General features: G+C 40.5%; 1 protein-coding gene across 3 annotated transcripts in view; it reads left to right on the top strand.

Annotated features, from left to right (window-relative positions):
- Positions 1–7,144: 7,144 nt before the first annotated feature.
- RGS12 (regulator of G protein signaling 12) overlaps positions 7,145–16,058 on the top strand; it is an 80,520-nt gene continuing 71,606 nt past the window's right edge. For all 3 annotated transcript variants that reach the window (XM_066548684.1, XM_066548679.1, XM_066548680.1), the window contains exon 1: positions 7,145–9,001. In XM_066548684.1, the coding sequence (XP_066404781.1) occupies positions 7,145–9,001 (1,857 nt within the window). The remainder of the gene's footprint in view (positions 9,002–16,058) is intronic.

The following is a 16,058-nucleotide window of genomic DNA, read 5'->3' as shown; positions in this document are numbered from 1 at the left end:
AAAGAGCTTTTTCCTTTGCCCTGTGTTTTTGTTTTGCCTGAAGACACTGGTATCCTGTAAGCATTTCAGCTCAGGATGGAATTATTAAGAAACAATTTCCTAGACTAGATAAGAATTAGACAAATGACTGAAGTTAAACCATTAAGCCACAGATATTCCACTCTGGAGACTGGGGAAAAAACCCAAAAATCGTCAGAAAAAGGTAAGAATTCTCCTTCAACTTGTGCCTGGTAGGTTCAGTGTCAGGTTTCCCGTGTGTAGAGAAATAAAATTAAATACCCCACATACAAAGGATTGCTACAAGTACATGTTAACAATTAAAGATGACATTCTTCTGCTAAGATCACAAAATCCTTTCAGGTTCTGTAGGAAACTCAAAGAGATTTGGTTAATTCTTCCCTTTCTCTGACTCTTACATTCCTTACGAATTTTTTAACTGGTGTTAACTTTTTTCCCCCCCTCTTCCTATTTCTTCTATTTAAAATAAGGGCTACCAGCGTTGCCCTTTTGAAGAGCCGTCCCCGGTGTATTTTGAGCACTTGCTGCCTGTGCCCAGCTCCACCGGGCGGTGAAGCTCCCCCTTGGCACACACCTTTGTCCTTTAGGTGCTAACAACCCCTCAGTTATTAACACTTGGCACACACCTTTGTCCTTTAGGTGCTAATAACCCCTCAGTTATTAACACTTGGCACATACCTTTGTCCTTTAGGTGCTAATAACCCCTCAGTTATTAACACTTGGCACATACCTTTGTCCTTTAGGCGTTAATAACCCCTCAGTTATTAACACTTGGCACATACCTTTGTCCTTTAGGTGCTAATAACCCCTCAGTGCCCCGCTCCGCCTCAGGCTCCCGGTGCAGGCAGTGCCCGCCGCTCCCTCATCCCGCGCTCCGTCTCGCTTTATTCCCGGCCTTCAAAGGCGCGGCACACCTGTCTGAGGCGGCTCCCAGCCCCACCTGCGCTCCGAGCCGTGGGCTATCCGTCCCTCCCAGGCTGCGCTCTGTGTCCCGGGCCCGCCGTGCTCACGGTGCGAGCCCGAGCCCGGCTCCCGCTCTCGGCCCCGTTCGAACGGCCGCCGCCAGCCCGCGCCTGCGCACTGCCCGCCCCGCCGGAGCCCAGGGCGAGGCGAGGCTGCTCGGAGAGACCAGCGAACTACGAGCCCCGTCATGCCCCGCGCGGCCTGCTCCCCACGGCCGGAGCGAGCGGGCCTCTCGCAAGGCACGCCGGGAGCTGTAGTCCTCCGGCGCGGGGTATTGTCTCTCCCCTTTCTCTGTCCGGGAACCCGACCGCCACCCCGCCGGGCGAGCGCGGTGACTGACAGCGCCGGGCAGCCAGTCGCCGCAGCGCCGTGCGGCCGAGCCCGGCGCCGTCTCCCCGGTGACCGGGACAGCCGCTGCCTCGGCGGAGTAGCCGGAGTCCCGGGGGACAGAGGTGAGTGGGTCCGAGCGGGGCAGCGCCCACCGCAGCCCGCCCGGCTCTCCCATCCCCCTCGCCGCCGAGCGCCCGGCCCGGGACCCCGCTGGGATGCGGCGGGAGGAGCGGGCACGGCAGATGGACGGCGGGAGGGGGGACGAGGGGGGAGGGGAGCGCGGCGGCGGGGCCGAGGGGAGGCAGGCGGCAGCCGGGAGCCTTGGCCGCCCCTGTGCGCGCCCCTCGGGCTGCGGCGCTGCCCGCGACCCCCAGAGCGCAGCGCGGAGGAGGCGGCGGGTCCGCCCGCCGGGGGGGGGCCGCGGGCGCTCCGTGCTCTCCCGTCTTTTACCGCTTGATTTTTCAAATCGTCCCTGCGGGCTCAGGTGCCGCTTCTCCCCTCCCCGCAGCTCCACCCCCCGGGAAGCGGCTGCCCCGGGAGCCGGGCAGTTAATGGGTAACCCCGCGGGGCGCTGCTCCGGATCTGGACCCGCCGCTCCCCGGGTCCCCCCCGGTGCCCGCGGGACGGCCCCGCACCCGCCGAGGGCAGCGCCGGGATCCTCCCCGGGAGCGGGGCAGCGGCGGCGGAGCCGTGCGAGCGGCTGTGCAGAGCTGCAGCGAGCCCGCCGTGCCCCTCTCCTGCCCCGCAGAATGCGCCGAGCCCGTCCCGGCTGTCCCCGAGTCCGTCCCGGTCTTCCAGAGCCCGTCCCGGCTGTCCCCGAGCCCGTCCCGGTGTCCACAGCCCGTCCCGGCTGTCCCCGAGCCCGTCCCGCCCGGGTGTCGCTGCTGCCGCCCCTAGTGCCGCCCCTCTGCGCGGCGTCCCAGCAGTTCTGGAACGAATTTGCAATAAAAGCAGTGGGGAAAAATGCCTAACTACGAACGAAACCTTTTCACCTTCTTAAATACGGCAGATAAATAAATTAGTGAGTTGTAGGCGCATGACAGCAAATGTCCTGTTTGTGTTCCTTACGCTTCGTACACTGTCTGCAGTGGGAGAAGAGTTTTTATTAACAACTACTTTTTAGCCTGCTGTTACTAACTGCAGTCTGTAGTTTTTGAATGATCACACTAGGTACGCCTAAAGGAAACATAATGGTCTGTCTTGCCAATTGTGAAATGCTGATGAGATTTTTTTTATTAAAACATTGTCCTGCCCAAGTTTTCAAACAACCGGTAGCTGTCTTCTACAGGTTGTGCTGTTACATTTCTTGTGTAACTTGTCTATAAACACGTACCACATTTGAATAGTTAGTGGAATTCAAATGTGACAGCTTCATTTGAGCTTTGTAGGGACTTGGCATCAGCTCTGCCTCAACAACTGGCACCCATGCTGAAGAGTCTTTTGCATTACTTCAAGACCTGTGTGAGAGATGAGGGAGCAGTCTCTCTCCTCTGTGCACTTCCACTTTGCATACTTTATTCTCTTACAGTCCCACTATGAAAAACAAAATAAAGCCAGACAGAATGAAGCCAGACAGTGTCTCTGCACATTAACGTGGTTCCTGCAGTGCTGAGTACCAGCTCATTTCCAGAGGCTTTTTGGGAGGTGCTGCTGGTCAGTCATGTACTCCTGATCTCCAGGGGCTGCCCAGCTGCCCTCTGAAGCTGCTCAGTTACAGTTTAACATGGGCTGCAGCAGGAGTGTGCCTCCTGTTTCTGGTCTCTTTGTTGCTATGAGATAACAAGAGCAGGAGCAGGAAACAAACCACCTCCCTCCCTTGAAAGTAAGCAAATACATGTTATTTTCTTTGGAGCAGGGGGTTTGAAAATGACATGAAAAGCTAGCATGGATATGTAACAGCATTCCATACAGAAATGCAGTGTTTGTGGGATGCAGTACAGTTCAACTGTAACTGGTATTTTTGGTGTTTTATACCCCACAAATAATTGATTCAAATGGTGGACCAGAATGTACGCTGGCAGAAATCTTGAATGTTTTGTTTTGTTTTGCAGTTCTGTGTCAAAGCTGATGTGTGTGGACAAATTATGTTATTTCACATACTTTAACAGCTCTTAATGTGTACATATTAGTGTTTTTGCCAGAAATGTTCTGTGAAATATTTTGTAGTTATAAAGCTACAAATTTTTATATCAGTGCAAGTGAATTGGTGTTTTTGTTTCACTGGATATGCTATATGTTTTATAATTAATTACAGGAAAAGAATATTCAGACATGTTTACTTTGGAATTGTGGAAGTTTGTGCCACTTCTGTGCCATATCTCTTCAGCTCCAGGTTTCAAGTCTGCAAAGAAATTAGGAGAAAAGTTAGCAATTAGATAACTTGATAATTTAGTTTTGAACAGGTCTGTTAACAGTTTGACAATCAACTAATCTCTGCTTAGGGAAAACATTGTTTTCATAATTTTTCTATTTGCCTGTCATGCCATTATTGCAGTAAAACATACTTGGAATGCTGAGGGTTCTTGCAGAAGAGCCTTTGTCTTGAAGTTTCCTAGATAAATTTAATGAGATGTTATTTCCTGGGTGTAATTAGCATAAAAATTGCACAGTAATATTCAGGTACTGAGGGAGGGAAGAGGTGATCTAGTGAAGTAATACAGTTTTTCTTTGGTTGGTATTTATTTGTTTTGGGTTTTTTAGTGTATAGACACATTAATAACAAAAACCCTTTAATGTTGAATTAGTTCCTAACTTTACACCTATAAAATATATTAATAGCTGAAACTCTTCATACATCTGGAACATCAGTATTAGAGGAAAGTAACATGTTAGCAGTCTGCTGTTTTGTTTTTATAATTGTCAGGTTTTTGAATGACATTTCATTATCAGTGGTTATCATATACAATAAATTCTTGATGTGTAAGGGTCATAGGTTAGGAAGGAAAATGGGTAAGTTGACTTGTGAACAGAGTTAAAAGGAAAACCTCTCTTAGCAAATGCAGAGTTGTGATGTAATACAACATTGGGGTTTGCCTCTTCCCAAGAGCAGCCTAACTGCATTTTCATTGTGTGGTTTTTATAGTGGCATTTAGGATTTTTTTTATAGATTAGAGAGATAGCTGTAAAAAATCTGTTTTTCTTATCGGCCACTTCAACATTACAATATTAAGTTTTTTCATAACAACTGCTTTTTATTATGCTTTTAAAAGGAGATTATTTATAATCTCATACTCTCTTAATTGTTTCCTTTGCTCTTGGAAGCTCGTAGCACAGTTTTAGGTGCCAGATACTATTGGACTTTATGGTAGCCAGGTTAACAGCACAGATTCAGAGAGTACCCAGGGGTCACATTAGGCTATTCTCCGGACAGCTGAAAACAGAAATATTCACTATAAGGCAAAATAGAACCTGTATGTATTCATGCTCCTAGATAGAAGATTTTTATTTACTGTTGGACATTTGTTATTTCTATTTTTTTTGAGAACTATATCTTAAAATATTTAATGATTATTTTCAAAAAGTACTAGACCTAATTAGAGATAGCTGAATGCACAGTGACCTCTTGATTCCCAAGTTTATCTCCATCAGGAAAGGGTCAAACAACATTTAAGATATGAGACAGGATGCCAATTGATGGGGCTTTCTTGCAGCAATGTAAGAGTTAAGTTTGGTAAAATGTTTGCAAAGCACTTCTTATGTTATGATTTCCATTTAAAGGTTAAGTGTGAAGTTTCATTACTTCTTCAAGCCAAGGTGGGTTTTTTTTGTCTCAAATTATAGGAAAAGTATCGTTAATGAAGCTGGATAATTGCTATATTAAAACAATTTGCAAAAATCATTCTACGCTGAATAGTCACAGCTGCACCATGGAGACATAAAAACCTGATGTCCCTTTGTTAAAAAAATCCCCAAAAAATAAAACACCAAAAAGTAAGGCCAACTGGATCTCTTCTGCTATCTTGAAATCTGTCCTATTTTGGGTTTGGAAGGGTTTTGTGGGAATTACATCCTTCAGTTGAGTATCTAGCAGAATATTTGAGAAACAGCAGTGGTTTCTTAAATTTGGTAATCAAGGAGCTCGTATGTAGATAAGTAATTAAGACTATAATTCTAAATTGTATTTTAGTTTTGGTTTGGTTTTTAATTGGTAAAACTTCTGAAGTAATTGCCCTGTTTGTTCTAAGCCAGGCAGAAATACTGTGGAAGTAGTGTGCTGTGGATTTATTCACATTCTGAGTGTGGGTTTTTTATTGTTTCTGTAGCTGAGAGCAATGTCATTAGGATTTCTTGGTCATTTTTGACCATGCAAGTAGTGAGTGGGACACCACTAATTTAGCACTTTAGATATGATAAAGAAATGTGTTGTCTCTGAGTGTATGTATGTTTATATCTTTCTGTGAATGTATTTATCTAAAATGTTGCCTGCTTTTGCCCACATATACTAGATACTTGCTTTCAAGTAAGTTTTACAGTTTAAGTATGTTGCAGTGTGACTGAGTTAAGATAAGCCTGTGGACCAACTCAGAGTAATTATTGTCAGATTAGTTCTCACTTGCCCAGATGGAATTTATTGCAATTTTATGTAGCTGTAGTCCCATGGGTTTTTCTGTCAGTCATCCTCCAGACCTTGGAAGTGAGGGTTCATAGAGTGCAACAAGGGGATTGTTTCAAAAGTTGAACAAGTTGTCATTTCTTTTATTTGTATTAGTCATTTTCATGCATTTTAACCTGCTTAGTGGGGGGAACCTCTCTAAAATAATGGAATTTGCCCAAGTTTATTTAGAACAAGACATCCAGACTTCAGTGCCGACACCAAAATGTAGTGAAATATTTTACTTCTTGCTGTTCATACAAAACTGTTACATGTTAATTGCAAAGTCATGTCTAGATTAATACTGGCAGCATGTGTCTTTTTCACTCCTTTTTTTTTTTCTTTTTTTTTAATGTTTAAGCTAAACTAAAACACATGGATGTTGGAATGATGGTCTGAAATGCATTTTTAGAGTGTTTGTTATCTGACAAATTGTTTTGAGTAGATTAATTGATGGGTGTAACAGTAAATCTGATCTTGGATCCCTTTGGTCTGATACACGACTAAATGCCCACTTGTCATTGCATATGTAAGTGAAATGTATGTAAGGAAGTTGGTCACATACTTATTTTAAGCTGCCTTTACAGTCAGTGGAGAGATACGGGCAACTCTAGGGGTAATGAATCTGTTTTACATGATACATGTGGTACCTGCTTCTGTACACTGTGGAAAGGGGGTGAGGTATAGCTGAGTAGATGAGCATGAGCTCTCCTTTTTGTTTTGCTAGGATGTATGAGCTTAAATAAGGATTTTCTCTATGCTGTAAAATGCAGTGGTAGTATAATGGTGCAGTAAGCCAGAAGGAAATTGAATAATAAGCAATGGGGGGGAGTTGGGGAAGACATAACATGCTTAGTATAAAAAACACTGACTGTACATCAAGAGACTTGGATCCTGTTCTTTGCCATTCTGTCATGTTGTCATCTTGGACAGCCACTTTATTTACATTTGCAACTCCTTTCTTATCACTAAAATGAACACCGCGGTACTTGTTCTTTTCAAGCTGTTTTGAGTGTTTTGTTAATTCTCTGGCAATAGTTTTTGGTGAGTTCACTAGCAATTTTTTCTCAACAGTAAAAGGAATACTTGGTGCTAAAAAACCTGAAATATGATGGGAATTAAAATGTCCTTTCTTTCTTTCTTTCTTTAGATCTTCATCAGATGGAGTGATACTCTTGAAACATGACAAAAAGACTGGACTAAATAAAAGTTTTCCTATTTTAGGAAAAAAAAAAATCCAAAATGTACAGACCAGGAGAAACGGTCAAGCGTCGGCTCAACATGCACGCTCCTCCACGGATAAGAAGCGTGGAAGTTGCTCGAGGAAGAGCAGGTTATGGCTTTACCCTTTCTGGACAAGCCCCTTGTGTTCTTAGTTGTGTGATGAAAGGAAGCCCTGCAGATTATGTTGGACTTAAAGCAGGAGATCAGATATTTGCAGTTAATGAAATCAATGTGAAAAAAGCCTCGCATGAAGATGTAGTGAAACTTATAGGGAAATGTTCTGGAGTCCTGCACATGGTCATTGCTGAAGGGATGAGTCATATGGATTCATGTTCAAGCGATGAAGAAGTTGGTTTTTATGATGGGAAGGGGTGGCTGAAACCCAAACCTGACTCTAAAGCTCTGGGTATAAACAGAGCTGAGAAAGTTGTCGAAGAAATGCAGTCTGGTGGAATTTTCAACATGATCTTTGAGAATCCTGCTCTTTGTGCTGGTAACTCAGATCATTCTGCACCAAAACAAAGATCATTTCCAGTTTCTGCTGCTATGAAATTTGAAACTGGCAATGAAAGTGTAAGCAATCCAAACCTACTGTCAAGGGAAGAAATAGCCAAAGTTCTGAATGATGATTCAGTTTTTAGAGTTGGACTGGAGAGTGCAGAAGACTTTGGGTTAGATGCAAGCATTTTGAATGTTGCCATGATTGTAGGTTACTTAGGCTCCATTGAACTTCCTTCAACAACTGCAAATTTGGAAACAGAGAGTTTGCAGGCCATTCGTGGGTGCATGAGACGTCTGCGGGCAGAGCAGAAAATCCATTCCCTGGTGATGATGAAGATAATGCATGACTGTATTCAGCTCTGCAGTGACAAATCAGGTGTTGTGGCAGAATATCCTGCAGAGAAACTGGCATTCAGTGCTGTTTGCCCAGATGATAGAAGATTCTTTGGACTAGTTACAATGCAGACAAATGATGATGCAAGCTTGGCTCAGGAAGATGAAGGGGTCCTGAGGACATCTTGCCATGTTTTTATGGTGGATCCTGAATTATTTCATCATAAAATTCACCAGGGTATAGCAAGACGTTTTGGACTGGAATGTACAGCGGATCCAGATACAAATGGCTGTCTGGAGTTTCCAACATCATCTCTCCCTGTCCTGCAGTTTGTTTCTGTCCTGTACAGGGATATGGGGGAGCTGATTGAGGGAATGCGGGCAAGGGCTTTCCTCGATGGCGATGCAGATGCTCATCAGAATAATAGTACCAGCAGTAACAGTGACAGTGGGATTGGAAATTTCAACCAAGAAGAAAAGAATAATAGAGTTCTGGTGGTTGATTTAGGGACTAATCCAAGTAAACACATTCCTAGCAGCATTTGGGAGAATCCAGTAGGAAGGGGACAGAATCAGCCTGCTTCCCATTGGAATGGCTTCTGTCATGAGCAGGAGGGAAACATCCCTTTAGAAGTAATTCAGAATGATAAGTCCCAAAATGTAAACAAACACTTGAGCCCTTCTGCTCGTATTGAAGTTCCGTTGGTTTCCTCCCGAAATTCAGTACCCCCATCCAAGAAAAACGCTGCAGGCCTGGGCAATCAGCGGTGGCTGCCTGTGCACGTTTTGCAGGAGTGGCAGCATGGCAATGCCAGCGACCAGGAGTCGTACACGGACTCCACAGATGGCTGGTCCAGTGTGAACTGTGGCACCCTTCCCCCCCCAATGAGTAAGATTCCAGCTGACAGATACAGAGTCGACGGCAGCTTTGGTCAGCCACAGCTAAAATCTCACAAAAGTGAATGGTCCAAGAAGATGTTCTGCATTCAGAACAAATTTGGCCCTCCGCACAGTATCAGGAAATCTAAAGAAGATAAAAAGGTAAGAATATGCCGGTGTTGGTTCTTAACAGTATCAAAAACCCCCACACTCAAGCCCATCTGCCTATGGTACTTTTACACAGTAATATTTGTATATTAAAATTGAAAGGTGTATTATATAATTTACAAAATTTCAGGTGAAGGAAATAATACATTCTGCTCTCGTCTGCAGAGGCGTTTCATATTCCTCTTTAATTGAGTGCAGCTCTGGAATTGTACTTCTGCTGGAAGTGTTGTCTGTTAGGGCTTTCTCACTTTTCTTCTTGCCTCTTCATTGTTTCCAAATGTCTCAGTGGCACTGAAATGAAAAGGAGGCATGACATTTTAGCAACTTCAGTTTCTTCTGACCTTCAGCTGCCAAAGAATGGAAAGAGTCTGCATCTTTAGTCTGGTTCCTTTTTGTAGAAGGCTTGCTTGCAAATGTTGTTATTTTAGTGCCATCTATTTTTATAGAGATGTAGTCTAATCATTAGTCAAAAACCTGGATTATACACTTTTAAGTGAATAAAAGTATTGTTTTATTACAAACTTCACTCCAGCAAACCTTTCAATACAAGTAGCATTAAAAACCGACATAAAAAAACTGGTAGTGGTAGGTCACAAATCTAACATTCTGCCAGCAAGCCTGCAATTCAAATTTTATTCCAAATTGCCGTTTCTTCTTGTTTTGTCTACTATTAGACAAAATGAGGAGACTTAAAAAACAAAATAAGGTGTGGGAAGAGTGTTCAGGATGATTACATACCCTTTGTGACACACACATTTTGCTGTTGAGGGAGCTAATCTCAGGGGAGTCTGTTGTTGATAACTGGAATTCTGGTGAAGTGGAGGCCATTGTTCTGATTCTGAAAGGATCAGCAGCAGTTTTGTATCTGAAATGTTTGCTGACTCCAGGGAAAGACAGAATCTTATACTGCAAATTAGCCTTCAGGAAGCTTTGTCATTCCAGGCTTAGTGTTCACCTTAACAATACACCAGTGTATAACTATTATATCTACCAGTTTGTTTGTTTTTATTTTCAGCACAAAAAGCATAAAAAAGACTGTATGTGAAAATTTTGTGTATTGCTTGTGTTATTGTTTCAGATGTCTGTTATGCTATCCAAATCTCTTTTTTAAAAAAAAAGTGGTTTTTTCTCACCTGATTAAAAATATAGAACTACGATCAAGTGGATGACAGTAGAGGTTCATTAGTTGCTTCATGCTGTTAGAAACAAAACCTTTCTGGGGATTAGGCTGCAGAACTTAAGAGCATTTTGGGTTTGGTATGGAAAGAGAAAATATTTTTTATTGCTTTTCCTGCACTGTAAAGCAAACAGCTTTTGTGTACGTTTGATTGTACGCTTTTTCCGCTGAAAAGAAAAAGAAATAAACTAGTATATATAATAGTTATACACTAGTGTATTGTTAAGGTAAACTGCTACAGGCAGCAATGTTTTCCAGAGTCACAATAAAATTAAATTTCAAGTGTTCTTAAATTCAAGGGGATTCACACTTTCAATAGCCAGACAGAAACACTAAATTTGTAAACATTGCCCCCCCAAACCACTTAAGACTCAATTCTACCTCTGCCCTGAAGTCTTTGCTGATGGACCAAGGAAAAGGCCTCTTTATGTGCAGCACCTGGTGCAGGTGCCTGGTGGATGTTGGTCCAAGTGCTGCATTGGATGCTGCTGAAATTCCTTCAGGGTCTCTGTATTAAGTTTGTGTCTGCAGTGCTGTCCATGTCCAATATCTAATCCAATATGGATTAGATATTTTTCAGAAACACTGTTTCATGGAAGTCAAGATTATACTAATTAAAATCTCATAGAAAATTTTACACTTTGAGATGCAAGATGCTCGACATGTGGCTAAAGAGTAATAATATTTCACCTACTGTATCATTCAGATCATCATAGACCAACACTAAGTATGTCAATCTTCCCTTTTAAGTCTATCTGATAATAAAATAGACATTCTGTTCTTTGATTAATGACAAATTTGTTTGCAAGACACATTTTAAATGTTCCTACATGGCTTTAGCATTTAATCTCTTCATTAAAGCTACAGACCCTCTTTTGCATTTTAATGTTATTTTTCAGTATTACTGAAGGCTGTTGAAACTGATGAGAGAAGCTCATAAAGATTATTTGGAGTAATTCACAGAGATGAAGTTGTACAATGTTCTCATCTTAAATCTTTCATGTAAATAATCAGGGGATGTTATTACTGATGATCATACCTCTGTTCTTCAGGTGCTGCAGAAATAGGGAAAATCTGTATTTGCATCTTAGAGCCCTAGTTCATTTTCATAAGAGAGAAATTCAGACTTTATTATTTTGTGTGAAGGGATGAGGTAAAACTTCCCATTCCAAACCATTATTCAGGTGGGTTATCTCCTGTGTTCTACAAAATTACATGTTCTCAACTTCCTGTGACCTTTTTAAGTGGTAAGGACTTATTTTACACAGCTTGCTCAGACTTTATTCCTGTCACAGAATAAAGTGTATAAAGCGGCCACATAGGATTACATTCATATTTTTACAACCTGGTGCTGAGTCTAAGTCTTCATTTGGCAGAACAGCACTTAAATTGCTTTTGTCTTTTACGTCAATACCAAAGGTAAAACATCCTATGAGTGGGAATCTAGAAGCCACTAGAGGGAGAAAAGGTTATCAGAGGTAGAGATTCTTGTGATGGACTCTGTGCTTCCATATGAAACATTGTCTTCCTTGGAATTCTCCTCGCATGTGAGCTCCTCTAGCAGAGCTGCTGTGCAGATAAACAGTGATGATCACAGCATGTAATTCTGAAAAATATGCTGTACTGTACAATGCTAGTGGGGGGTAAGATGGGCATAAACTGCTTCCAGATTTTATGACTGCACTTACAAAACATTTGTGAATTGTACAGCGCGCAAGAGCAGATGTGAGAAAGTGTAAGTGAACATATCTATTTAAAATTGCACTTTCAGAACTGAGCCTGGGAAGAGCTTCTTGTGAGTAGGAATAGATATGGCATTTCAGACCTCTGTTACAAACAAGTAAGCACATTCTTTGAGCCGTGTTTGCCCTTTAGTGATGATGTTTTCAGCTCACAGACTAGAATTGTGATTAATTTTGTGATAATTGGCAAACCCACTTTTAAAATATTAATTTTCTTTATGCTGCTATAAGGCATTTTAAAATTCTATATAAGTGTGAATCATAGATAATAGTTAAAAATGCCTAATTTTGTTGTTAGTCGATACCATGAGGTTTCTTGTTTTCTTTAAAATGTTGTAATTATGAATTATCCCCAAATTACTGAACACATGCTTTCACAATTGCTGTATATTTCATTTTTTTCTAAAACCTTTTGAAAAGGTTTCTGTGCATGGCAAGAGGAGAACTAAATCAGGGAGATTTTGGTTCTAGTCCACCTCTTTTGACTGAGACTTACCAGAAGATATCTCTGGCTCTGTGCACCTCTCATTGCTCCCTGTACTGAACTTCACATTTCTGGTGTTTCTTGAAAGTGTCATGTGAACAGATTTCTATTGGAACAGATTCTATTGGAGAATTTCTGTTGAAGAAATGAGACAATCAATATTCTAATGAGAACTTTTTGGTGGCATCCATGTCTTCTGTAGGTCTTAGATGAGAACAAGCAGGGAGAGGCCTGATGATGTTGCTGAAAAGGCAAATCATGGAAGGCAAGGTGCCTTTCAGTCTGAGAACAACTGAGGAAGATTTCTGGTGACAAGAGGCTTCTAAATTGCTCTAAGATTGATGCTGGGTAGGGCTTGGGTATGCTCTCATGAGGGCTGTGAGACCAAAATCAGCAGCCTGGTTATGGTTTAAATTGAAATGGAATATTTCCTGCTTTTTTATTTGCAATTCCAGGTGCACTGTCCTGCCTTTGCTGTTGCATTGCTCTTTGCACCTTCTTTAGTATCCCACTAAGTTCCAGTCACTCACCTGCTTGCTCCTGTGTATGATTTTTGGGTGACACAAATGAAAAGCACCATAAGCAATCTGAAAACATCAGGGGATGTTAGAATTGGCAGGGGACTTGAGAAATTGCTGAGCAGGGAAGCATTCCTTTCCCTCTAGACTAAATTAATATAAATATGTTTGATTTTGTTCAACCCTCACTCTCTGTTTTCAGGCTAGTGCCTGGCCAAAAATATGTCTACCCATTACTGTTTTAAATTAAGTTTTACTGGGAAAATACTCCCTTTTCCACTGGAAAGCTTCATAACAGTCAGTTTGGTCTTTGAGTTCTCTCTCCATAAGGACAGAATCCTAGGCATTGACCTCTCACCATTCTCTTTTTAAAAAAAGAAAGTCTGTTTTAATAGTGCGGCAGTGAGTATTACATTGAGATCAAAAGAGGTTTTACAACCTGAGCCTGATAACTAGCATTTGGGTCCTAGGTTTATTCCAAGTGAATATAACAAATCTATTGAAATGTAATTAAAAAGCTTTTTAAAATTTTGGGTATTGGCTTTTAGAAATCTTTTACTGTTTCACACTTGTTATACTTCTGTCTCGATCACATTATTGTTTGTATTGATGAAAAATGTGAATTTGTAGCTGGATCCTATTTGTAGATTTTAGAAGAAGGCAAAATAGAAAATCTTATTTCATGAGACTCACTGGACAATAGTATTGCAGATGTGTGGGTTTTTTAAAAGTTGATTGATATATATATATATATAATTTATCAACTGCTTGGCAACCTTCATAATTTCAGCTCCTGCAAATATTGTGAAAATGTAGAAGAGAGAAGATAGGCAAGCAGTACTATGGGGTTCACTAAGGGATCTTTCCCTGCTAATCTAGTTACTGGACAACTATTTTTATTCCTCTGTTCTGTTCAGAAGTTTAACTGTTAACTACTTTAGAGTTGTCTTTGTTTCCAAAGCAAGTGTTACTGAAAAAGATATGCTGTCCAAGTTAAAAATGATTTTTTTTTTTGGTGGTGAAAATCCGTAATTTGCTTCAGATCCAAGAATTGCAGTTTTTTACTGTTGGTAACTGGTTGGTGAACTGACTGCAAAGCAGATATTTTAGATGCAGAGACAATGTTGGCAAAGCTTTGTGGTTCCCATATTTGTTTTTTTGTTGTATAATTACATGGTTTTTTCTCTTTCCTTTAGAATTCTGTTTGCTCACTAGCTTAAATTGTTCCACCACAGTTGTTTTTAAAGCAGAATTAATGGCAGCTGGATTGCTGTTCTTATGCAGTACAATTTAATGTTAACTTTTGGATTTATAGGCTTCGATCTGATTTGAGATCTACCTCTACACCTTAAAGAGAACTCAAGAAAAAATCCCAAACAGCAAGCTAGATCTGAGAATGTGCTAATGTGAATTAATCTGAAAAAAGGCATCTATAGGAAATAGGTCCTGTGATTTTTGCTTAGAAAAAATGAAAAACAATTAAATATTTAGTAATTCCATGCAGCCTTTTTTTATGGATTGTGATATTCTAAAATTATTTTAAAAATTGTTCTAGGATCTTCAAATTGTATCAAAAGCCCAAATAATGCTGGCTGTGTTTCTTTGAAAAAGAAATCAGATAAAACCTGGACAGTAAATATCAGAGCGATGCTGACTTTTGTGAAATGTCCTCATTTCAAATGTGTGTACTAGAAAGAAAATGGCATGTAAAAAAATATTTAGCACAGAATGAATTGAAATAATGAAAAATGGCTTAATATTTATGTTTTAAACATAAAAGCTTTGAGATGGGAAATAATTAAGTTATTGTCTGTATAAGAAAGATCTGAGATCCTTGCAGTTTAGAAGATTTAGAGGAGACAAGGAGTTGTAAATACCAGTTTTTCACTAGACAAGAAATAGGGCCATATAGAATAAAGATCGTTAATTAATAAAAATAAATATGGAATTGCTAAAACTTATGAGAACTTGTACTTTTGGCATTCTTGATATCACTTGACTTACATATTCTGCAGTTTAATTAGTGTGGAAAGAAAACACCACATAATTGTACTTTCTGTGTAGTTTCATTTCATACCTGCTAATATTTATCCTGAGAAATACTAACAGTCTTTCTCTCTACTTTCTCTTAGTGATATTATTTTTGTTTTCAACCTTTATCACCAATCCCTTAATTTCCAATCAGAAGTCAGCTTAGTCTTATCCTTTCCAAAAGCTTTTTCATAATTGTAATATAATTGGTTGCTGTAATTTTATTTTTGAAATAGGTTACCAGAGTTATAAGCAGTTTTAAAAATGTGTGGACAGACAATGTATTCATAAGGCTTATTTCTTGTTTGCTTGTTTGTTTGGTTTTTTTTTTTTTAATGATGATTCCTGGTCAGAGTTTTGATTGTTACTGATTATTTGGCTGTACTGAATTAATGTTCCCAGCTAATGCCTACCTAATGTTCAAAATGATTTGAAACTAGTTGTTATGTCCTTTTTGGTATTTTTCTTCACATTTTCCCCTAGTGTAGTAAGGTCTTTCTGTGCCTCTGCAATTTCCAACTACCAACTTCCAGCTTGTAGAAGACACTTTTATCTAGTTATACTGAGAAAATGATATTACTTTTTCATATGCATAAATAATATCAACATTTGTGGGTAATTTTTTTTTTTTTTTTTTTTTTTTTTTTTTGTTTTGTTTCTTGGAAAGGGATTAGGATGGTACTGAAGTGTAGATGGGTCATGGGTCAGTGTTTTATGCCTAATATCCTTAATACAAGAGACAAGCATTCAATTTCATTTACTTGGATGTTCATGTCAGGACAGTCTCTTTTCTGTGTTTTCCTGGAATCCATATAGATCTTACATGAAATTTTGCAGCATTCCTCATTGTATCATGGGCCAAACTGGCATTTAGAATGCCATTGTAATGGTTCAGAGGGAGTGAAATGTGTCATTATCATCATCATCATCTGATCAGTAAAGAAGTATTCTTAAAAGTCATCAAATCTGTTCATCAGCACTGGTGAATGTAGCATTGGAATTTTTTGTCATCCTGGTGTACCCCAACTGAAAAAAAACCCCCAAAAAGATCCAATGGGAATTGCAGTATAATTAAAGCCTGCAGAAAAGCTGACAATAA

Source organism: Molothrus aeneus, chromosome 4, assembly GCF_037042795.1.
Source record: "Molothrus aeneus isolate 106 chromosome 4, BPBGC_Maene_1.0, whole genome shotgun sequence".
In the NCBI taxonomy this organism is placed as follows: domain Eukaryota; kingdom Metazoa; phylum Chordata; class Aves; order Passeriformes; family Icteridae; genus Molothrus; species Molothrus aeneus.
This window is presented reverse-complemented; position numbering and strand designations above follow the sequence as displayed.